The sequence below is a fragment of the Phoenix dactylifera genome, chromosome 2, assembly GCF_051530095.1.
Source record: "Phoenix dactylifera cultivar Ajwa chromosome 2, Ajwa_hap1_PhDact_Kaust_v1.1, whole genome shotgun sequence".
Classification (NCBI taxonomy): Eukaryota; Viridiplantae; Streptophyta; class Magnoliopsida; order Arecales; family Arecaceae; genus Phoenix; species Phoenix dactylifera.
In genome coordinates this window covers 46,474,526-46,497,206 of record NC_143191.1, presented here as the reverse complement: position 1 = coordinate 46,497,206, position 22,681 = coordinate 46,474,526, and the positions used below count along the sequence as shown (strand labels likewise).

The 22,681-nt window shown below is 48.2% G+C and overlaps 2 protein-coding genes across 19 annotated transcripts; one reads left to right on the top strand and one right to left on the bottom strand.

Moving 5' to 3' along the window:
* Window positions 1-2,606: 2,606 nt before the first annotated feature.
* LOC120107018 (uncharacterized) lies at window positions 2,607-22,089 on the bottom strand. 18 transcript variants are annotated; one of them, XR_016399507.1, is made up of 6 exons: window positions 21,963-22,089; window positions 21,583-21,650; window positions 21,181-21,273; window positions 20,832-20,872; window positions 6,572-6,684; window positions 2,607-5,127 (listed from the first exon to the last, which is right to left on the bottom strand). XR_016399507.1 is itself a non-coding variant. In XM_089929095.1 (5 exons), exons 1-5 carry the CDS (start codon window positions 22,041-22,043, stop codon window positions 4,540-4,542), a joined length of 363 nt encoding a protein of 120 aa, XP_089785221.1. In that variant the 5' UTR covers window positions 22,044-22,089; the 3' UTR covers window positions 2,607-4,539. The 18 variants fall into 18 exon arrangements, 6 of the variants coding, with proteins under 6 accessions (XP_089785221.1, XP_089785219.1, XP_089785220.1 ...); XR_016399508.1 differs by having other exon boundaries at window positions 2,607-3,206; XR_016399509.1 differs by having other exon boundaries at window positions 5,090-5,738.
* LOC103698939 (glutamate receptor 2.8-like) lies at window positions 6,700-8,729 on the top strand. Its single transcript, XM_089929315.1, has 4 exons — window positions 6,700-6,763; window positions 7,129-7,467; window positions 7,558-7,964; window positions 8,157-8,729. Exons 1-4 carry the CDS (start codon window positions 6,700-6,702, stop codon window positions 8,727-8,729), a joined length of 1,383 nt encoding a protein of 460 aa, XP_089785441.1.
* Window positions 22,090-22,681: the final 592 nt, after the last annotated feature.

Here is a 22,681-nt window from a genome sequence, read left to right as displayed (position 1 = left end):
CTGATTTAAGCAATAATGTGGAAGAAAAAAAATTTCGGCAAAGCGGAAGCCCTATAAGTAATATTGCATGCGTACCTCAGATCCCCCGAACTGCCTCTTTATATAAGGGAGTCCATTTTGTTGTTACCTAGCCTGACTTGGCATGTAATGATGGCCAAATAACAGCCGGTAGTACAATTGAGGCATGGATGCCAGTCCGTGTGAACGACAGGCAGCGCCAGTAGGGCGCAAACTACGGTGTTGTCACAATTGCAAACTGCCAAGGCTGTTAGTTGTTAGGATTGTAAGTCCTTATCGACGCATGTTGATTGCTCTCCTCGGCTGATCGGCTCCTCGGTCGCGGCCGAAGTCGCTCACGTCGGCTGATTAGCTCCTCGATCGAGGCTCGAGTTGTTAATTTTGGTTCATATCTAAGATCAAGGAGGAAGATCTGGACCGAGATCGAGATGTTAATATTTTTTTCAACAGCTATCATAGCGAGATAATGTACCCATGATCTAAAAGTACCATAACATATCTACTTTACCGCATATCCATCGCCATCCATGTTAGGATGTTCGCCCATTTCATACAGGATTCCGTACACATAATGGAAGCCAGAAACCGAGCTTCCTTATGGGACTGGTTCAGCGGCAGACTTGCAAAAGCAACTAGACCAAAATTAGCTGGGGCTGCAGGATCAAGGAAGAAGACGTTGGCTTTCGTAAACTAAAGAATATTTTCGACAGCACGGAATCAAACGAATATTACTGCCAAGCTTACTCCAGTTGCCGTCTCGATCGATCGTTGAAAACCATTATAGCCGTTCAAAAATCAGAGCAAAATGTGATGCTGCTGGCGTAAGTTTTCATGTGGACCCTTCCCAATAACCAAGTCACTTTGAAGGCACATAGCCGCATCCTCAAAGGTGAAAGCCAAAAAGCTCTCGAGACATCGTTCATCCAAAATCTAGACCATGCGAATATGTGATGTTTCAGTGAGACTTTTTTGACTCATCTAAGGATCAATTTAATAGTCCCAGCTATATGTAAAATCGTACACCTTATTTATAAAATAAAGTCAGAGAGATCTTGTTATTTATTATTTATTTGCTTAACGATAATGTAACCTAAAAAGCCGAGCTTCCTCGCAAATAAGAAATTCAGTGTACCAGAAGATGCGTAAAAGTGGAGCTGCAGCCATTGTAGTTGCATGTTGCCTGATATCTCCAAAAACAGAGAGACTGCCTCAAAGGAGAAACGGAATACTGCATACCACGCAGGGGCCAGCAGCCGGCCTACGAGAGATATTGGCTCATGTAAAAAGTGACTGTTAGCTTAGAGGATTATATATTGGTGTTTTTTTGAAAAAAACATACAACTAGACATTATATACTCACCTTCAGAGATCCCAGCGATGGATCGATACAATAGAGGAACCTGCCACTATTATTAATTTTCTAAACTTTTTGAAAGCAAAACATAAGGGAAAGGAATGTTGAATCTGTCAAGAGTCGCTGGCCCTAATAATGTGCACCGTTTGCGTATTTAGACAATGACATAGCCTCACAAACAACTTCTAGGAAACCTATCTTACCAACTGTCAACTCTGCAAAAGTCAACCAAAACGGCCTTGAGTTCCTTCGGATTGTGTGTGCTCTGTTCAAAAGACCGGATAATTAGGTTTTTAATGCCTCTTTAATGCTTCTTTAATGCTGAAGGGACTTTTTTGGAAAAAGTAAAAATTGAGTGATTTCCGCCTTTACTTTCCCATGTTTCTCATGAGAAAGACTTTTCCATGAAATGTGGGAATCATATTCCCATGGGAATACAACTTTTCCTTCTCTCTCCTTTGAAAACTCCAACCAAACAAGAGGCACCTCATTACTTTCCCGTTGACCACACTTTCCCCCTTTCTTTTCCCGCGAACCAAACGAGCCCTAAAGAATGTTTTCGACAGCACGGAATCAAACGAATATTGCTGCCAAGCTTACTCCAGTTGCTGTCTCGACCGATCGTTGAAAACCATTATAGCCGTTCAAAAATCAGAGCAAAATCTGATGTTGCTGGCGTAAGTTTTCATATGGACCCTTCCCAATAACCAAGTCACTTTGAAGGCACATAGCCGTATCCTCAAAGGTGGGAGCCAGAAAGCTCATGAGACATCGTTCATCCAAAATCTAGACCATGGGAATATGTGATGTTTCAGTGAGTCTTTTTTGACTCATCTAAGGATCAATTTAATAGTCCCAGCTATATGTAAAATCGTACACCTTATTTATAAAATAAAGTCAGAGAGATCTTGTTATTTATTATTTATTTGCTTAACGATAATGCAACCTAAATAGCCGAGCTTCCTCGCAAATAAGAAATTCAGTGTAACAGAAGATGCGCAAAAGTGGAGCTGCAGCCATTGTAGTTGCATGTTGCCTGATATCTCCAAAAACAGAGAGACTGCCTCAAAGGAGAAACGGAATACTGCATACCACGCACGGGCCAGCAGGCGGCCTACGAGAGATATTGGTTCATGTAAAAACTGACCGTTAGCATAGAGGATTATATATTGGTGTTTTTTTGAAAAAAACATACAACTAGACATTATATACTCACCTTCAGAGATCCCAGCGATGGATCGATACAATAGAGGAACTTGCCACTATTATAAATTTTCTAAACTTTTTGAAAGCAAAACATAAGGGAAAGGAATGTTGAATCTGTCAAGAGTCGCTGGCCCTAATAATGTGCACCGTTTGCGTATTTAGACAATGACATAGCCTCACAAACAACTTCTAGGAAACCTATCTTACCAACTGTCAACTCTACATAAGTCAACCAAAACGGCCTTGAGTTCCTCTATCTCAAACCCTTCCTCTTCCTCTTCTTTTATCCTTTGCAAGGCAGCTTCAGATGGAGAGGGCAACACTTCTCTTCTTTCTCCTTTTGTCTTCAATAGCAAAGGCTCAGAATGGCAATGGAAGCAATATGATAATCTCAGTCCATGTTGGTCTAATCCTTGACACAGGAACACTGGTTGGAAAGATGAGCCAGACCAGCATCTCAATGGCAATCAATGATTTCTATGCTGCAAACAGTAACTACACCACAAGGTTGATTCTCCACACCGAGGATGGCAAGGAGGACGCCATTGGAGCCACCTCTGCAGGTAGGTAGATCGTTTTACTTTTTCCCTGGAGTTATCATTCTGGTAACATCTCTCAAATCTCCTCTCTGAAAACAACCCGTCCATCAAGATTTGTTTTCGCATACAAAATTGGTAGGGAATATTTATACATATAATTGAAGTCACAAACAACTAATTATCACCCAATAGAGATTACGAGCTCGTGCAAGTTGTGATCTAACCGAGCCTCACCACTTCTAACATGCACTCCAAATTAATAAAAAGAGCTACGTCGATAATGTTTAGCATCACTTTCATTTTTGTCTAAAAAATATAAATTTTACCTTTATTTTTAAATTTGAAAAATATAATGTATTTGGTATCGTCATTTATATTTAAAGCATAACTATGATAATGATGATTGAGATAATAGTCATAGTGATGATGGCAATATAGGCCAAATGGTACTCATGGTGGTTTGGTGGAGGCGGTGGTGGATATGGTAGTGATAAGGGGTGCCAACTATATAATGGAGGCGACAATAATAATGACTGTGGTATGGCACCAATGGCAATGGTATCTACGATATGGAGGCGACAATCATAACAGCTGCGTAGTAAACATGGTAATGATGGTAGAAATGGTGGCTACTGCAAAAACAAAGACAACAATTGCAATGGTGGCCTAGGTAACTACAGTGGTCGTGAAAGTGGTGGTACAAATATTAGTTTCTCGTTTTTGCAAATAGTTAAAGTAATTCTTTTTCTTTCATTATTTTAGAAATAATTTTAAAAAATTAAAAATTAAAAATTAAAAATAATAGCACCACACAACTTTTTATCTCAATTTTTGCAATTTTACTCTTAGAATAGAAAAAATAAAAAGAAACACCAAGCATGCCCGTGTGGTCCGACAGAGAGAAGAGAGAGAGATAGAGAGAGTAGACTCTAGGTACCATGGTTAAGAAATATACTTTTTGATTGATTGTTCTTTTGTTACTTGATCAAATGTTGGACGGTTATTCACAATAATCATTAATATGTTGAGGTAGAACCAAGGACTAGACAACAAATTCATCAGGAATACAAATTACCTAACTGAAATCTGATGAATTACTTTCTCAGAAATCTTTTAATACCCTGCTATATTAGTACGAGTATGGAAAGTTGTATCATCTTCATCATGGACCATAACCATATGATTTCAGGTTAATTAGTCCAATAACTTGAGTATAAAATGAAGATGTTCTTTCAACATGGATTCTTATATTTTTTACATCACAAACATCTATTACATCCAATATTATGAATCGCAATACTCATCGACTGTAATCAAATTATCAGAAAATGATTGAGAAAGTGAGAATAAACTTAGGCATGCACAGAGGAAGCCTGCCTTAACAGTGGACTAAACCATTGACAGACCTGAATGGCTCAAAGACTAATTACCAAGTAGACGCGTCGAGTGCAAACACTCGAGTATCGCTAACAGCATCAGTAACACACAGGAAATAGGAAGCACTATAGCAACAAAAAAAAATAACTAGAATAAGAAAAATGACAAACCAACAATTCATGAGGAGTTCACCAAGGTATACGAGCAAGAACAGGCTTAGTACACCGGAAGGAGAACAAACCAAAATTAACAGGAACCAGTCTAGAACTTAATGTAACAGTTCATCTTAACCTCGAAACCGTCTCTTGAGAGGAGGAATAAGGAAAAACCATTGTGTTTCTAAGCTTTAATCAAGTCTTAGATATCTACATAGATGTAGCCCATTTCCAAACAACATGAAGCCGTAGTCACTCTAAGGATTGACCATACAGTCAACCATGTCGACATCATATACCTAAGCAGAGTAGCAGCCATGCACGTCATAAATGAATACATGTCCAATCAGCAAAAGTTGCCCTCATGGGGTATAATGCATGATCCCTGATCTGGAAATAATGTGTAGACTGCACACACAACTCATTTATCCCTTACCATCTGATCCGATGACAGCTCTTCACCATTTATTCGGACCATCTATTGACAAAGGATGGTCACCCAATTTTAGAAGCTACCAAAAGACAAAAAAATAATAAACTTCTTGCTGGTCATGATTTAAAACACCTCAAGAAACAAAAAGTAGGAGAGTTTAAACTTGGCTGATATCATAAATTAGCCATCAGCAATTTTAAGCTTCTGTTGACTTTTAACCAAAATAGCCAGCGGTCAAGTCATGGACCTGCCTTCAAGAACCCAACACTTACCAGGATGACTTCTAAACTTATTTCCTTCATGTGCATGCAGCTCTCAAGTTGTTAATCGATGTAGGAGTGCAGGCAATCATAGGTCCTCAAAAATCTTCTCAAGCTGTGTTCATATCAGATCTTGGAAACAAGACTCGAGTTCCTATTGTTTCTTTTTCAGCAACAAGCCCTTCTGTCTCCCCCGCCCGTGCAGCATATTTTGTGCGTACAGCATTTAATGACTCTTCTCAGGTGAATGCTATAGCCGCCATTATTAAGGCCTTTGGATGGAGAAGAGTCACCCTTGTCTATGAAGACACTGATTATGGTACGGGCATCGTGCCGTATCTCATCGACGCCCTACAAGAGATTGATGCTCATGTACACCACCGTAGTGTCATTCCTCTATCAGTAACCGATGACCAGATATTAGGGGAGTTATACAAACTACAAACCATGCAAACAAGGGTCTTCATTGTGCACATGGCACCATTTCTTGGCACCAATTTCTTTCTAAAGGCAAATGAGGCAGGAATGATGACAAAAGGTTATGTGTGGATTATAACAGATGGGTTAACAAATCTATTAAATTCCTTTGACCAATCTATCCTTGACTCGATGCAAGGACTACTAGGTGTGAGACCTTATGTACCAAAAACAAGAAAGCTGGATGAACTCACCATTCGATGGAAAAGAAAATTCCGGCAGGAGCATCCTGATATTGAGAAGGCAGAGCTTAGCATTTTTGCCCTGTGGGCATATGATACAGTTTGGGCACTAGCAATGGCTGCAGAGAAAGTTGGGATCACAAATTCTACTTTTTTGCAACCCCAAACCACAAACAATTCAGGCATCTTGGATATGTTAGAATTCTCTGAGACAGGTCCAGGTCTTCTCAAGGCAATCCTAGATACCAAATTCGATGGCCTTAGTGGGGAACTCTGTCTCATTGATGGGCAATCACAATCACCCACCTTTCAAATAATTAATGTAATTGGGAAAGGGGAAAGAGTGATTGGTTTCTGGACACCAGCACATGGGATCTCAAGGACACCGAATCCAATTAGCAGAACTTATTCAACTTCCATGATTAATCTTAGCATCATTTTCTGGCCTGGAGAATCAACCATAGTGCCAAAAGGTTGGGAAATCCCAACAAGTGAAAAAAAGTTGAAGATAGGGGTCCCTGTAAAAGCTGAGTTTCATGAATTTGTAAAGGTGGGACGGAATCCTCTCACCAATGCAACAACAGTGAGTGGGTACTGCATTGATGTCTTTGATGCCGTGATGCAAGCTTTGCCATATGCAATCCCTTATGAGTATGTTCCTTTTGAAAATGCCACAGGGGACACTGCAGGTTCATACAATGAACTTATATACCAGGTCTACATTCAGGTATGTAGGCAAGGAAGTTATATTGAATAAAGTGTGTGAGTAGTCAAAAACTAACAATAGAGGCAGAAGAACCAACAATTGAAGAGAAATATTATGAATTTAAAAAGCAGAACCAGAAGTTTCTAGTTCCGAATAATTTTTGATGAAACTCAAGAACAAAAGGTAAAATTCACGTTAACAAGATTCTCCAGTACAACCAGATAAGTTTGTTATTTTGCAGAAGAACTAGCAATCTCTTGCAAATTTTAAAAATCCCTAAGAACATCAAGGTTAACACAATTCCAAACCATTCCACACCTCCCCCCACCCCACCCCCCAACCAAAAAAAAAAGTAACAAAATTAAATCACCTGACTGAATTATTGTTTTCTAACGCTATTGCTACATTGCCTGCATATAAGTTACTAACCACATTTGGGTTCGACAGAATTATGATGCTGTGGCAGGAGATGTCACAATCATAGCCAACCGTTCCTTGTATGTGGATTTTACGTTGCCATACACAGAATCAGTAGTGGTTATGATTGTTCCAATCAAAGAGGATGCAAGAAAGAATGCATGGATCTTCTTGAAGCCACTCACAGTGGACCTCTGGCTCGCTTCCTTGGCCTTCTTTTTCTTTACAGGATTCGTGGTGTGGGTGGTGGAGCATCGAATCAATGAAGAATTTAGGGGCCATACGTCCAAACAACTCGGAACCATCTTCTATTTTGCTTTCTCAACACTTGTCTTTGGTCATAGTTAAGTAATTACCCCCTAGCTATCTAATGACAAGGTCAGGCAATCACAGCCATAATCGAGAAAGAGTAATATTTTTACTATGGTTTCAGGAGAAAAACTGAAGAGCAACTTATCAAAGATCGTACTGATCATATGGCTATTTGTCGTGCTGATCCTCACATCGAGTTACACAGCTAGTTTGACCTCCATGTTGACTGTTGAACAGCTCCAGCCAACTGTTACAGGCATAAAACAGCTTATAAAAAATGGTGACTACGTTGGCTATAAACGGGGTTCCTTTGTAAAAGAGCTACTGATGCAGCTCCACTTTGATGAGTCCAAGCTTAGAGACTTGGGAAGTTCTGATGAATTTGCAGAGGCACTCTCTAAGGGCAGCCACAATAATGGTGTATCTGCCATCTTCCATGAGATCCCATATGTCAAGAGCTTCCTTGCAGACCACTGTAGTAGATACACAATAGTTGGACCAGCCTACAAGACTGCTGGGTTTGGATTTGTAAGTTGTCTCTCTTCCCTCTCTCCATAACTCAAAATAGATATTTGAAACCTCAAAATTTAACTTTTTTAGGTTCTTAAAATCCTTGTTATACATGCAAATTATACATTGTTTATGCTCTGTAGGAAGCTTGAATCTTTTATCACAGATGAACATATTATGGAGATATTCTTACTTTTATCTGTCTCACAGGTCTTTCCCAAAGGTTCCCCGTTAGTCCCTGATGTATCAAGGGCAGTCTTAAATGTAACACAGGGGGATAAAATGGTGGAAATAGAGAGGAAATGGATTAGTTACGAAAATACTTGTCAAAATCAAGACATGACCCTAGGCTCACACAGTCTAAACTTCAACAACTTTGGAGGACTATTCCTCACCACAGGAATTACTTCAACTTCAGCTCTCTTGATATACCTAGCTATCTTTATCTATAAGAACCAGGATGAGTTGAAAACCATGGGTTCCGGATATTCCATTTGGACAAGAGTTGTAGTGTGGAGCAAATACTGGGACAAGAAAGATTTAACCTCCTCTACATTCAAAAGGGACGGGCCAATTGGTGGATCCTCATATGTTGGTGATAGCCCTGTACATAGAGCAAATATGAGGGCTTCAATTAATGCTGATGGATCGCAGAGTCCCATTAGCATTTCTGAACATTCTGATCTGAGCATCTTCCCGCCATACGAAGGAATGACTTCTCAAGAACTAGGTAGTCCAAGCATAGAAACTCAAGATACACAAGCCTCTACAGAGATATACTAAGGCATTGAGCAAGGGTTGGTACAATTGTTAACACAAAGATTGAAAAGAATTATATATACCATGTTCCATTGTTTTTCCCAAATTTTTACCTTCACTAGAATCTGATTTCAAAGCCCATTCATCCATATGCTACTCTCTTTTATGACCTAACTGCATTATACTAATATAGTATCACTACCTATTTTACATTCACCAGAATTTGACCTCAATGCCTGTTCATGTATATGCTACTCTCTTATGACCGAATTAAAGAGGATCACCAAACTCCATTCGGACCATTTTGGCTATTACGGGCAGGTCTGCATAAAGTTTGGGAGCAAGATAGCCACATCAGGAAGCCAAATCACACACCAGCTCCTACAAATCCTAACTTGCATGTACGATGTTCGATTAATGTGTTTTTTCTAAAATCGGTAACTTCTCGAGATCTGCAACATGACACCAACTCCTAAAGGGTGTAACACACCTAACGATCAAGGGCAAATTCCAATCTTTAGATCTCAAAATAGACTGATCAATATGAAAATTTTCTTTTTGATGAAGACTTTGACCAGACATATTTCTCAATACGAAAAGAATAAAGCAACGCAGTTGAAAACAAAGTAGATATAGAAATTCAAATCCACCTCTTGCAAGGTTTTAACTTTTTCATGATTATTTTCACTAGACATGTCTGTTACGGGGGAACTTAGCCACCATGCCCCACGTGACCGGCACGCGCGCCCAGGAAGACTACGGCTGCCCCTTGATCCAGCAATCCGACCCCGGGTCGGATATCTTCAGCTCCGCAGCCCGACCCCGAGTCGGCTGCCCCTTGATCCAGCAATCCGACCTCGGGTCGGATATCTTCAGCTCCGCAGCCCGACCCCGAGTCGGCTGCCCCTTGATCCAGCAATCCGACCCCGAGTCGGATATCTTCAGCTCCGCAGCCCGACCCCGAGTCGGCTGCCCCTTGATCCAGCAATCCGACCCCGAGTCGGCAATCTCTCGACAACAACAGACTGTTCCTCTGAGGCACGCCGCGGCCCCCTGCTCCACTACTCCCTGCAACGGCCGTATCCGGCGCTGCCCCACGATCCCCTGTAACAGCCGTACAAAGCGGAGCTCCACTATGCCCTGCCATGGCTGTACCCAGCGCTGCCCCACGACGCCCTGTAACGGCCATGTCAGTGGCAGCCCCATCGTGCCACACGATGACGAATCCCCGGAAAAACCCCCCAGCCTGATATATATGAGGCTGGGGGGGAAGGGGGAGAAAAAGATATATCTTCCAGAGTATCATCTCACCTGCTACCTTCTCCTTCTCCTTCTCCTTTAATCTCCTCTGACTTGATCGTCGGAGGGCCCCCACTACCCCGGTGGTGGTGCGAGGCTTGCTTGCAGGTTTCACGGCGGAGGGCGGAGCGCAACCAAAACAACTCAAAGGGAACCCCGTTCACACCGCTGTGCCAATCGTTCTCGGTTTGGACCACCAGCAACAGTTGGCGCTAGAGGAAGGGGACGGATCTCAGAGCGATCGTAATGGCACGGCGAGGTGGTCGTGGAGCTTCCAATGCTTCCGGTCGCGGGGCCTCTCGCGCCACTGGCCGGGAGGCCGCTGCATCTCCAACACGCTCTCAGCAACACTCCACCGCCCCACCGCCCATTCAGATGGTCGAAGCCGCCCAGTTCGACCAGCTAACCCAGCAGGTTCGCACCCTCGCGGAGGCGGTGCAGAATCTGCAGGGCGCGATGTCCCGGGCGCCACAGCGGGCTCAGGAGCCACTGCTCCCTGAGCGCTCGCCTGTCCTCCTCAACCCGCGCTCCTTCCTCTCCCATGGGGAGGAGCGCCGGCGCGAGGAGGATTCTCGAGCACGGTCTATTCTGCCGGGACCTTCCCATCGGAGCTGCGCGGGGTACGAGAGGCGGGCCCGGGCGCGTTCCCAGACCCCCCAGTCCTCGAGGAACCTGCGCTCCAGTCGGTCCCCCACTCGCCGCTCCTTGTCTCCCACCCACCGGTCGCGCTCCCTGGACCGGCGGGTGGACGATCTCCACCGACAACTCCAGGTCCTGAAGGGCCATTCCAAAGATCCCTTCGCCGACTTAGAGATCTCCTCCCAGCCGGCACTTGCCTCGAGGATCCTGCGAACTCCGAATCCCCCGGGGTTCAAAATGCCGACGATTGAGCCCTATGACGGCGCGGCAGACCCGCGGGATCACGTCGAGAGTTTCAGGACCCTTATGCTCCTCCACGGAGCATCAGATCCCCTTCTCTGCAAGGCCTTCCCGGCAACCCTCCGTGGCCCGGCGAGGGCGTGGTTCGCCGGGCTGGAGGCTGACTCAATCCGGTCTTTCGACCAGTTCACTCGCCTCTTCATCACTCATTTCGCCGTCAGTAGCCGGCGGCGACTGGTCTCCGACTCCCTCTTTGACGTCCGGCAAAACGAGGGAGAAAGCCTGCGGGGTTATCTTACCCGCTTCAACAGGGCTACGCTGGAGGTCTGGAACCTGAGTCAGGAGGTAGCTCTTTCAGCCCTGAAGCGTGGCTTCCGGAAGGGCAGGCTCACCTTCTCCCTGGACAAACGCTTGCCGCGGAGCTTCCCAGAGCTGTTGTCCCGGGCGAACCAGTATGCGGACGCCGAGGAGGCGGCCGCCCACCGGAGCAAGGAGGCTGCCGAGATCCCTCCAAAGCTTGGGAAGAAAAGGCGGAAAGAGGCGCGCCAGAGGAGGAGCCCGACGCCCCAGCGTCGGCGCAGAAGCCCGTCGCCGGCGAAGAACCACGGCGCCCCACGCCCTCGTTCTCCGCCCCGACGTTTCAACCGGTACACCCCTCTCCTGACTCCCCGGGCCCAGATCCTTATGGAGATCAAGGGGCGGGAGGACCTCCCGGCCCCGAGACAGATACGAAGGATCCCTGGAAAGAGGCCCTCCCGGGCGTACTGTGAGTACCACCGAGACCACGGCCACGACACAGAGGACTGCTTCCAGCTTCGGGACGAGATCGAGGCCCTTATCCGTCGGGGGCGTCTCGGTCGATATGTGAGCGACCGACGTCCCCCCGCAGACCCGCGTCCGGCCGACCCGGCTCCTCCGGAGCCTCGGGAGCAGAATCGACCCGTTGCGGGCGTGATCCACACTATCACTGGGGGCTGCTCTCGGCCCGTGAGGAACGCAGGGGGCTCGACGGAAGCGTCAGGGACGGCCGTCGTAAAGAGGCAGAGGGTCGGCAATGTAATCACCTTTTCTGATGAGGATGTAAAGGGGGTTCAAACTCCCCACGATGACGCCATGGTGATCTCCCTCACTATGGCAAACTATGATGTAAGGCGTGTTCTTGTGGATAGTGGAAGCTCAGCTGATATTTTGTTTTACGAGGCCTTCCAAAAGATGAGCTTGTCCAGACAGTTGTTGCACAAAATGTCCACCCCCCTCGTAGGATTCACCGGTGACGCTGTCCCGGCGGAAGGTGTCGTTGAGCTGCCTGTGACTGCGGGCGTCGCACCCGCAGAAGCCACGGTGCGACTCGGGTTCTTGGTCGTCCGTGTTCCCTCGGCCTACAACGCTATCCTCGGGCGACCCGGGCTGAACGCCCTTCGCGCGGTGGTCTCCACGTACCACTTGCTCATGCGGTTCCCCACGGCGGTCGGGATCGGAGAGGTCCGAGGTGACCAACCGACCGCACGTCAATGTTTCCTAGCAACCCTCAAAGGGAAGAAGCCCGTGGAAGCCCTAAGCGTCGAGTCCCTTGATGCCAGAGACGAGGTGGCCTTGCGGCAGGGGGAGCCGGCCGAGGGTGTGGTCGAAGTCCCCCTCGAGGAAGGCCGCCCCGACCGGGCGGTCCGGGTCGGCGCCAATCTCGATCCGGGAGCTCGGGCCCGGTTGGTGGAATTCCTCCGAGCCAATACCGATGTATTTGCCTGGTCGGCGGCCGATGTACCTGGGATCGACCCGGAGGTCATTTCTCACGCCCTCAACGTCGACCCGACCCACCGACCAATAAAGCAGAAGAAGAGACACTGTGCCCCGGATCGGATCCGGGTGGTCGACCAGGAGGTAGACAAGCTCTTGGAGGCAGGATTCATAAGGGAGGTAAGCTACCCCGAGTGGCTGGCAAATGTTGTACTTGTCCGGAAGGCGAGCGGGAAGTGGAGGATGTGCGTCGACTATACCGACCTGAACAAGGCGTGCCCTAAGGATAACTTTTCGCTTCCGCGAATAGACCAACTGGTCGATGCGACTTCCGGGTATCAGCTGCTGTCTTTCATGGACGCCTTCTCCGGTTACAACCAGATAATGATGGCCCTACAGGACAAGGAGAAAACTGCCTTTATAACAGACCGAGGGCTGTACTGCTACAAGGTAATGCCCTTCGGTCTGAAGAATGCTGGCGCCACTTACCAGCGCCTCGTCAACAAAATCTTCAAAGAGCAAATCGGCCGGAACATGGAGGTGTACGTGGACGACATGCTGGTGAAGAGCCGCCATGCAGACCAGCACATCGCGGATTTGGAGGAGACTTTCACCACTTTGCGGAAGTTTCGCATGAAGCTGAACCCAGCGAAGTGCGCCTTCGGCGCTTCGGCCGGGAGGTTCCTCGGTTTCATTGTCAACCAGCGGGGTATCGAAGCCAACCCGGACAAAATCAAGGCCATCCAAGGTATGTCCCCTCCGACCAAAGTAAAGGAGGTTCAGGAGCTCGCTGGAAGGGTCGCCGCGCTTGGACGATTTGTGGCAAAATCGGCCGAACGCTGCCAACCATTCTTCAAGGTGTTAAAACACCCGAAAGACTTCCTCTGGACGGCCGAATGTCAAGCAGCATTCGACCAGCTCAAGGAATACCTGGCGTCTCCTCCCCTACTGTCCAAGCCGCAAGAAGGGGAGATGCTCTACCTCTATCTGGCGGTCTCCCCAACCGCGGTCAGTGCGGTGCTGGTTCGGGAAGAGGCAAAGCTCCAGAAGCCCGTGTACTATATCAGCCGGGTCCTACGGAATGCCGAGACGCGGTATACGAAGGCTGAGAAGATCGCCTTCGCGCTGCTGACCGCGACCAGGAGACTTCGCCCCTATTTCCAAGCCCATTCTGTCACCCTCTTAACTGATCAACCACTACGACAGATCCTCAGCAACCCCGGGAATGCGGGACGGCTGGTGAAGTGGGCAAAAGAACTCGGTGAGTTCGACATCCGCTACCAGCCTCGACCCGCCATCAAGGCCCAGGTGCTCGCGGATTTCCTCGCTGAGTGCACGGTGCAGGAGGCGGAACCTAGACCGCCGGAAACGCCCAGCCTCGACCTCCCGACCTGGACGCTTCACATCGATGGGTCGTCGAACCCCGAGGGTGGAGGAGCCGGGCTGGTCCTTACCAGTCCTGATGGAGTGATAGCCGAGTATGCCTTGAGATTTGGATTTCCAGTGACCAACAACGAGGCGGAGTACGAGGCCCTAGTCACGGGACTCAAACTCACCAGGGAGCTCGGCATCCGGCGTTTGAAGGTCTTCACCGACTCCCAGCTGGTGGTCGGGCAGGTCCGTGGGGAGTTCGAGGCCCGGAGCCCGACCATGCAGAACTACGTCCGGAAGGTGCAAGCACTCATTTCCGATCTCGGCAGTGTCGACATCCAGCAGGTCCCCAGAAGCGAAAATGCTAGGGCCGACAGGTTGTCCCGCTTGGTGAGCGCAGAGGCGCACAACTTGTCGAGGGCAATCTACCTGGAGACCCTGGAGGCCCCGAGCATCGGCGAGGCTGGAGCGGTGATGGCGATTGATCCGGAGCCGTCTTGGATGGACCCGCTCGTCGCCTACCTCGCCGAAGGGATCCTCCCTGAAGACGAAGATCAAGCTCGGCGACTTGTCAAGAAGTCCGCCCACTACGTACTCTATGAAGGGAGGCTGTATCGGACCTCATTTACCGCCCCCCTCTTAAGGTGCCTCCGCCCCTCGGAGGCGGCCTACGTCCTCGGCGAAGTCCACGAGGGCGTTTGCGGATCGCACTTGGGGGCTAGGTCCTTGGCGCACAAGATCATGAGGCAAGGCTATTATTGGCCTACCTTGTTGGAGGACTCAAAGGATCATGTACGGAAATGCGACGCCTGCCAGCGCCACGCCAACGTCCAGAGAGTCCCTTCTGTCCCCTTGGCACCAATCACCGCACCCTGGCCCTTCGCACAGTGGGGAATGGATATCCTTGGACCATTCCCCGTCGCTTCAGCCCAGCGGAAATTCTTGATTGTTGCAATCGACTACTTCACCAAGTGGGTGGAGGCAGACCCGCTGGCCACTATCACGGAGGCGCAAGTCCGGAAGTTCGTGAAGAAAAACATCATTGTCCGATTTGGGGTACCCCGAGTCCTCATCTCGGATAATGGTCGACAGTTCGACAACAAGCATTTCCGTGATTTCTGCGAGGAGTTCGGGATCGAGCATCGGTTCACATCTGTGTCGCATCCCCAAACCAACGGTGAGGCCGAGGTCACAAATCGGACAATCCTCCAAGGAATTAAGGCGCGAATCGGTCGGACGGGGCAAGCTTGGGTCGAAGAACTCGAGAATGTCCTTTGGGCGTATCGGACCACGCATCGGACCCCTACCGGGGAGACACCTTTCAGCCTAACCTATGGCACGGAAGCAGTTGTTCCCATGGAGCTCGGACTCCCCTCGCCCCGGGTGGCTGCGCACCGACCCGAGGCCAATTCGGAGCAACTCCGAGGGAACCTGGACCTCTTGGAAGAAGCAAGAGAAATGGCGCAGGTTCGGATGGCGATGTATCAGCGGAGGGTGGCCCGATATTATAACTCCAAGGTCCGACCGAAACTTTTCAGAATCGGAGATCTGGTGCTAAGGCGAACCAAAGCATCTCAACCCGCGGAAGGTGGGAAGCTGGCGCCAAATTGGGAAGGCCCGTATAGGGTTCGCTGGGTAAACCGACCTGGCTCCTACCAGTTGGAGGCCCTAGATGGTCGAGAAATTCCGAGGAGCTGGAATTCCGCTAACCTGCGGGCGTATTACCAGTAGAACTACAAAGCCAGGAAGACAGTTCGAAAAATGTACAATTCTTTTTATTTCAATAATTCCTGGTTACAATGGCGTGTTCGTGTGATTACAAAGAATTCCCAGAGGGGGATTGGGGAGTAAAGAAAATAAGGAAGAGGTGGGGACTCTGTAGAGTTGAAGATCCGGGATCCCGAACCCTCCACCCGAAGCAGCTGCAATCCCACCGGGCGTGGGTGCTTCTCCCCGGAGGCGCCATCGACGCCTCACACAAAAGACGAAGAGCCGGCACGGACGAAGAAGAAGTGGACGAAGGAGGAGTTCACGCTGCCTCCAGAGGAACGCCACCTCCAAGGGATATTCCGGTCCTCCCCAGGAGAAGGGGAGGGAAGGAATACGAGGGAGAAGAACGCGAGGGGGGATGTGATCCCGGATGAAACGCCTAGAGCGGAGTTCCGCCGGGGAGAACCTCCTTGTTGATCCCAGATGAAACGGCTAGTTGGCGGAAGTCGCGAGGGGCGCGCCTCCCGTTCCTCCGGCAGGGGTTTCCCAGCCACACGCCGGAGAGGAGGTCCACGATCCATGGCAACCTGAATAGCTCCGGCTTGGGAGGCTCCACCGCACCTGCACTTATATTTATAGCCAAACTATGGCCCCCCGGTCGTTCCGATGCGGGTGGCTCCAATAAAGGCGGGCGCACCGAATCCGGAGCCGTTCCAGCTCTCGAGGCGTATCCTCCCACGATCTCCTAAGCGTCGTTCTCCTTAATTGCATTCTTCATGCAGGACACTCCGGGCGGTGTGTATCCCACGGCCCACGTATCTCCGCTCGCGCCCAGGCCGCATCCGCCTCGAAGAGCGCGCGTATCGCGGCCGCTTAACTGACACTCCTTGCAAGCAGCAACTGGCGATCCGATTTCCCAGGTAACGCCTCAATTAGCATTTAATACCCTTCTGGTGTTCCCCAGGCGACGCTTGGAGAATAGGAGAAACACGATCGTAGCTGGCCACGGAGAAATCCCGTCGAGCGGCAAGCGACAGGCGCGTGGGAGCAGACTAGCCTGAAGAGTCAGGAGTCGGCGAGACGCTACCAAGCTCAGACCGACGTTCACCAAGGCATCCTCGGAAATAAGGCGGGCCACCGGGGGAAGCCGGCCCTCGGCAACCAGCCCCCTCAAGACGGCAACGCCATCGGACTCCTCCCTCGACAACCTCGATAAGCCGATCGGGGACTTCATCGGCGTCTCCCAGGTTGCCCCGATTCCCCAAGAGGGATCTACGTCAATAAAAAAGAAACGCTCCTTCCAGCCGTGAATGGAGGAAGGAGCATCCTTGACGAGGCCGCACCCTCGCCGCGCCGCAAAGCACCACCACCCTCTGTCCCGAGGGTGGCCGCTCAGGCCGTAGCATTCCCAAAAAACGTTCAGGGTGGCGGGAACCTCGTGCATGCGGCAGAGAACCTGGAAGGCCGTCAGGGTACGCCATGAGTTCGGCACCAGTTGCGTCGGCGCCATTCTTAAACCCCGAAGCACCTGCACGACTAAGTCCGAGGGGGGAAAGCGGAACCCAGCCCGAAGGATGTCCTCATTGATGGCGACCTTCCCTGGAGGAGGATGGGACATCCTCTCCTCAGGCCCCAGGAGCGTAATGTTGCAGGCTTCGGGAAGGTGGTACCGGGCCACGAACCTATCTAGGTCTTCAGGGACCAGCTCCGACCGAAGGCGGTCCGCCCTTACTTCGTCCATCCCTAATGGCCAGTGAACCTACGGTCAGGACGGGGTCAAGAGGGGGGAAGGCACCGGAACGACTGGAGTATACTAACACGAAAGGAGAAAGTACGGAGAGCCCTAAATTGAAGAGTGGGGCAACTCACCGGAAAGGGAGGAAGAACGGCTCCGAGAGCGTCAAAGGAGGAGCGAACGAACAGTTCGGCGGCAACGGCAGCGGCACAAGGGAGAAACTTGAAGATGCCTGTGAAGAGAAAGGCGGACGGGGGAGGGCCCCCGGTTAAATAGGCGGAAAGGCGGGTGACGCCTCGGTGACGCCAGAGGACGCCTGGCTGTCGAAAGTTTGTTCGCGCCCCAAAGGCGAATCGACGCCATTAAAGAAGGATGTCCGCCGAAATCCGCAGACCGCCAGATCAGCGACAACTGCCATACGCCATAAAGAAGGCGGAAAGCTCGGAGCGCGCGCGCCTTTCCGAGGGATGGCGGCAATCTCGAAGCATCACTCCCTTCACCCGTTCCCCTCCTGGTTCCAGGCTCGGGAGTGGGGGGCTACTGTTACGGGAAAACTTAGCCACCATGCCCCACGTGACCGGCACGCGCGCCCAGGAAGACTACAGCTGCCCCTTGATCCAGCAATCCGACCCCGGGTCGGATATCTTCAGCTCCGCAGCCCGACCCCGAGTCGGCTGCCCCTTGATCCAGCAATCCGACCTCGGGTCGGATATCTTCAGCTCCGCAGCCCGACCCCGAGTCGGCTGCCCCTTGATCCAGCAATCCGACCCCGAGTCGGATATCTTCAGCTCCGCAGCCCGACCCCGAGTCGGCTGCCCCTTGATCCAGCAATCCGACCCCGAGTCGGCAATCTCTCGACAACAACAGACTGTTCCTCTGAGGCACGCCGCGGCCCCCTGCTCCACTACTCCCTGCAACGGCCGTATCCGGCGCTGCCCCACGATCCCCTGTAACAGCCGTACAAAGCGGAGCTCCACTATGCCCTGCCATGGCTGTACCCAGCGCTGCCCCACGACGCCCTGTAACGGCCATGTCAGTGGCAGCCCCATCGTGCCACACGATGACGAATCCCCGGAAAAACCCCCCAGCCTGATATATATGAGGCTGGGGGGGAAGGGGGAGAAAAAGATATATCTTCCAGAGTATCATCTCACCTGCTACCTTCTCCTTCTCCTTCTTCTTTAATCTCCTCTGACTTGATCGTCGGAGGGCCCCCACTACCCCGGTGGTGGTGCGAGGCTTGCTTGCAGGTTTCACGGCGGAGGGCGGAGCGCAACCAAAGCAACTCAAAGGGAACCCCGTTCACACCGCTGTGCCAATCGTTCTCGGTTTGGACCACCAGCAACAGTGTCTATTTTGGAAAAGTTGTGCCATTTTTTAATAGAAGATAAATTCAACTTGGGTTGTGTAAGGGCGGATCTAATTAGTTTAAATAAAGATATTGTAACTCAGTTTTATCATCATTAATGGAAAAAAGGAGACCTATACCCTACTTTTACCAGTTTTTCTATGTTTGAAGAGATTCAAGGGAAGCATGTTGAAAAAAAATTTCCCTTCTTCCCAATTAGATCATGACCTGGTTGCACTGTATTACTATAATATTATTCCTATGGCACATTACCAAGTCATAATTCTCAATCTTCAATCATAAACTCCATCAACAAATAAAAACACTTTTTAAAAACACTACTGTCTTCACTCCACAGACAACCCACCTTAACGACTTTGCAACACATTACGTATTACTATTGGACAAAGCTGAGTGATATTTACCATCGGCATACTAAATATTACTTGACATTCATGCATTATTCATTGAGGGGGCTATTGATTGATGCAATAGTAAAGGCATGGTTTCACAAGTGCAGCAGTACAGTTTCAAGTTCTAGGACAACCATTTTTGGCAAAAAAAAGGCCAAAGATTAGGTTTATCCCCAGTCTACCCTTCCCAGGATCCCCATTGCCAGGACCATAACTGGGTAATGGCCTTCTTTATGCATTATTTATTGGAAAATAACTTCTTAGATTTCTCTTTAAATTTATTATTATTGCGCAATTTGACCCCTGGTACACACCTAGTGTCCCCTACTACCTATTAATCCATACAATCTTTTAATACAATACATATAAGGATATTTATTACCTTTTGACCCTTCACAACAACATCAATATCCCTTATCCCTAAGTATTTATAGCTACCTAATCAAAAGCACCTACTTACTAAACTCAAAAGCTGCTTCAAACTAAAGGAAGTAAGAAGGTCAGTATAACTATCTGAAAAGGCCACATAGAGAGGTCTACAATTTAAAGATACCACATTCTATATCTAAGATGCCACACAATGCAATGCATGCATTTACTAGTAAGTGTAATCATCAAGCTTGTCCCAACAATCTAATGTTTGCTTCATAAATTCTTATTAGTTAGTCATTCCTATTTAGGACTACCTCCATGATGGTAGCCAGCCCTTTCAATTTCTTCCTAACGACTTCCATCCACATCAGCTTAGGCCTTTTCCTCTTTTCAAAAATCTTAAACAGATTCAAGAGCCTCTTCTAAACAAGGCCTCCTCAAATTCCCATCAAACATGCTCACACCATCCCAAATGTTTCTTGATTACTTTCTTCTGGATTGGTTTGTCTACTATGCTCTCTCCAATAAATTAGTTTGTCACTCTATTTCTACTTTTACAACACATTCATGTTAATATTTCTAGTTCTATCATAGTCATCTTCTTTCGATGGAGATTCTTTCATTTACCAACACTTTGAAGTATACACTATTGGTGCATTATTGAAAATCATGTGACGCCTTAGAGGCACCTCGCCACTTCATCCGCCAAAACTATCTTCATCCATCTTCCCATTCCTTTTAAAAATTTAGTAAGCTTAGCAAGAGGTGTCATAAACTATGATTTATCTAAAGATTAGTAAAGACATTAGAAACCTACATGCAAGCATATTATGCAATAACAAGTTTTGCTCTTGATGCATGAGCTTAAACCATGTAGGCATAAAGATAGTTTAGAATTTGTCCTATGAGAACTTTTTTACTGAAGAATCGTAGTTCATGGGATTGAACTATTAAGTTCAACCACAAAAAGAAAAAAAAGTTGTCAACTAATCCAATAACTAAAAGGAAGAGATTTTTCATTGCTCAAGTATAGGGAATTCGTGATTCATTGAATGAAGTATTAGACCCCCTCCTCCAAGAGGATGATAAACAATTAAAAAAATAATAATAGAATGCAATCCTAGAGTACCATAGAAATTAAATGATTATCACTTGGTGAATTTTAGATTAACAAAAGAGGCTACTGTAAAATTTCTAGATGCCAGCTCTAAACAAAAAGCACGGGACATTGTACATTAGCTGTTCTTGGTTCAATAATTTATTACCTGTAGGAATCATGCTAAGCCCAAGAGAGCTTATCATGGCCCTGCGATAATATACTAAGAGTAAGAAAACCAGCAAATTATATGCAACATAAGCAAGAAATAGCCCTGTAAATACAAGAACCCATAAGTCAACGTCAAAAAGTTCCAAAAGGGGGACGATGATTGAGTAGCGATAAGGCAGTCAAAGACAGCTACCCTTTATCTGGAGGCTTTGACCTCGGAACTGAACCAGGTGAAGCAGAACAAATCTTTTTGGTTGTTTATTAAACCGTAACAGAACATTGATATAACACGAGACATCAGGAAAAAGAAAAGAAAAACCAAGAGTAATTGAGATTGTAATGCATACAGATTCATTGTCCCAGTCAAGCTTGAAAAATCAGCAGCAACAACAGAGATTCCTTCTTGGCTCCTCACCTTCAGCACAGCCTTCTCACCAAACCTGTCAAGTGACGACGAGGGGAAAAACAAAAATGTCAGCACCAATAGGTCCTCCTCGCATAAAACTCATTAAGAAATCATAAAAAAGCAGTCCTTATTAGGGAAACAATCTCGCTGGACCCCCAAATAATTTATGGAAATCTCTGAAATACCGATCATCTGTTTGCGCACACGAAAAGCAGGGAAGAGCAAGTCAAGAATTCATAATATCCGACGGTATTTACACAAAATAAAATAATAAAAGTACATAAACCAATGAAATTATGGTAACGAGTCGACTACCGAGAGAGGAGGATTAAGAAGAAGAGACCTGATAATTTGGCCACTGAAACGGCTCCCCCGCCTTAACTTCTCCTGCCCGTGCTTTGACCGCGGGATCTACAAAAGGATCTGAAATTTAGATTTAAACCAAAGAACAAGAAAAAAAAACACAAAGAACTAAAATTTCTCCGATAACGATATCAAGCAAATGCATCGAAGGGAAGAAGAAAGAGAAAGAGGGGTCCCGGCAAACCCGTTACAAAGGAGGAATTCGGAATCCAAAAGAAACGAGGAGGAACCCAAACCCCAACAAAATCCGAGGGGCCAAAATTAAAAACCTCACACCACCCGTAGAAAGGGAGATCCCGACGGAAAACCTAACCCTAATACAAAAACTTTAGAACAGGAATTAGAAAGAAAAGAACGTACTCGGCCGCGGACGTTTGGATCGGACATGCGAGAAAGAGAGGGCAACGATCTGGGATAAAGGCGATGCAAGTTTCGGAACATGGCGGTATTTATGGAAGCGTGTGCCGGAATCAAAGCCTGTGATATATGCGTGACGCGAAAGGTGGGCCAGCCTTCAGATACGACCTTGATAGCTCGGGACACCTGGGGTTCTTGCTCTGCTCAGGCAGTTCTCCGATCGGTATTTTTCACCTGGGAGCCCCCACCCCCGAGTTTCCTCAAGGTCAATTTTGATGGTTCAGTACTAGACAGTGGTACACGAGGCGGTGCCGGCTTCATCATACGAGACCCTCACTCTAGGGTAGTGGCAGCGGGCGGTTGCCGGCTATTCGACACATCAGTGCCTGCGGCGGAGTTGCGAGCTGCCTGGGCCGGCCTCTACCATGCGCGGCGGGTATTACGGGCTAGCTCGATCATCTTGGAGGGCGACTCATCCACTGTCATTGGGTGGATTCGGCGGGAGAGCACTGACCATCCTCTGATCCGGGATATTAGGATGATGGTGAGGGATGTTGTGGCCTTTGAGGCTAAGCATGTATTCAGGAAGGCTAACGGGGCGGCTGACTGGGTAGCTGCATATGCAGCACACCATTCAGGATACGCTCTGTGGGCAGGAGAGCGGGAGTTGCCATCGGCACTACGCGAGATTTTGTATTTTGATGTTCTTGGGTGCATTCGGA

Excerpts from the sequence above, each read along its gene's own strand:
- LOC103698939 (XM_089929315.1), top strand. The coding sequence starts at position 6,700 with ATGAACTTATATACCAGGTCTACATTCAGGTATGTAGGCAAGGAAGTT. Across the intron at positions 6,764-7,128 it reads AGTTATATTGAATAAAGTGT|TTACTAACCACATTTGGGTT; the intron begins GTGAGTAGTCAA and ends CCTGCATATAAG. Across the intron at positions 7,965-8,156 it reads AGACTGCTGGGTTTGGATTT|GTCTTTCCCAAAGGTTCCCC; the intron begins GTAAGTTGTCTC and ends TCTGTCTCACAG.
- LOC120107018 (XM_089929092.1), bottom strand. The coding sequence starts at position 22,043 with ATGTTCCGAAACTTGCATCGCCTTTATCCCAGATCGTTGCCCTCTCTT. Across the intron at positions 21,651-21,962 it reads ATCCAAACGTCCGCGGCCGA|ATCCCGCGGTCAAAGCACGG; the intron begins GTACGTTCTTTT and ends ATCCTTTTGTAG. Across the intron at positions 6,685-21,180 it reads TTGACTGGGACAATGAATCT|TGTCCCCTGTGGCATTTTCA; the intron begins GTATGCATTACA and ends ATGAACCTGCAG.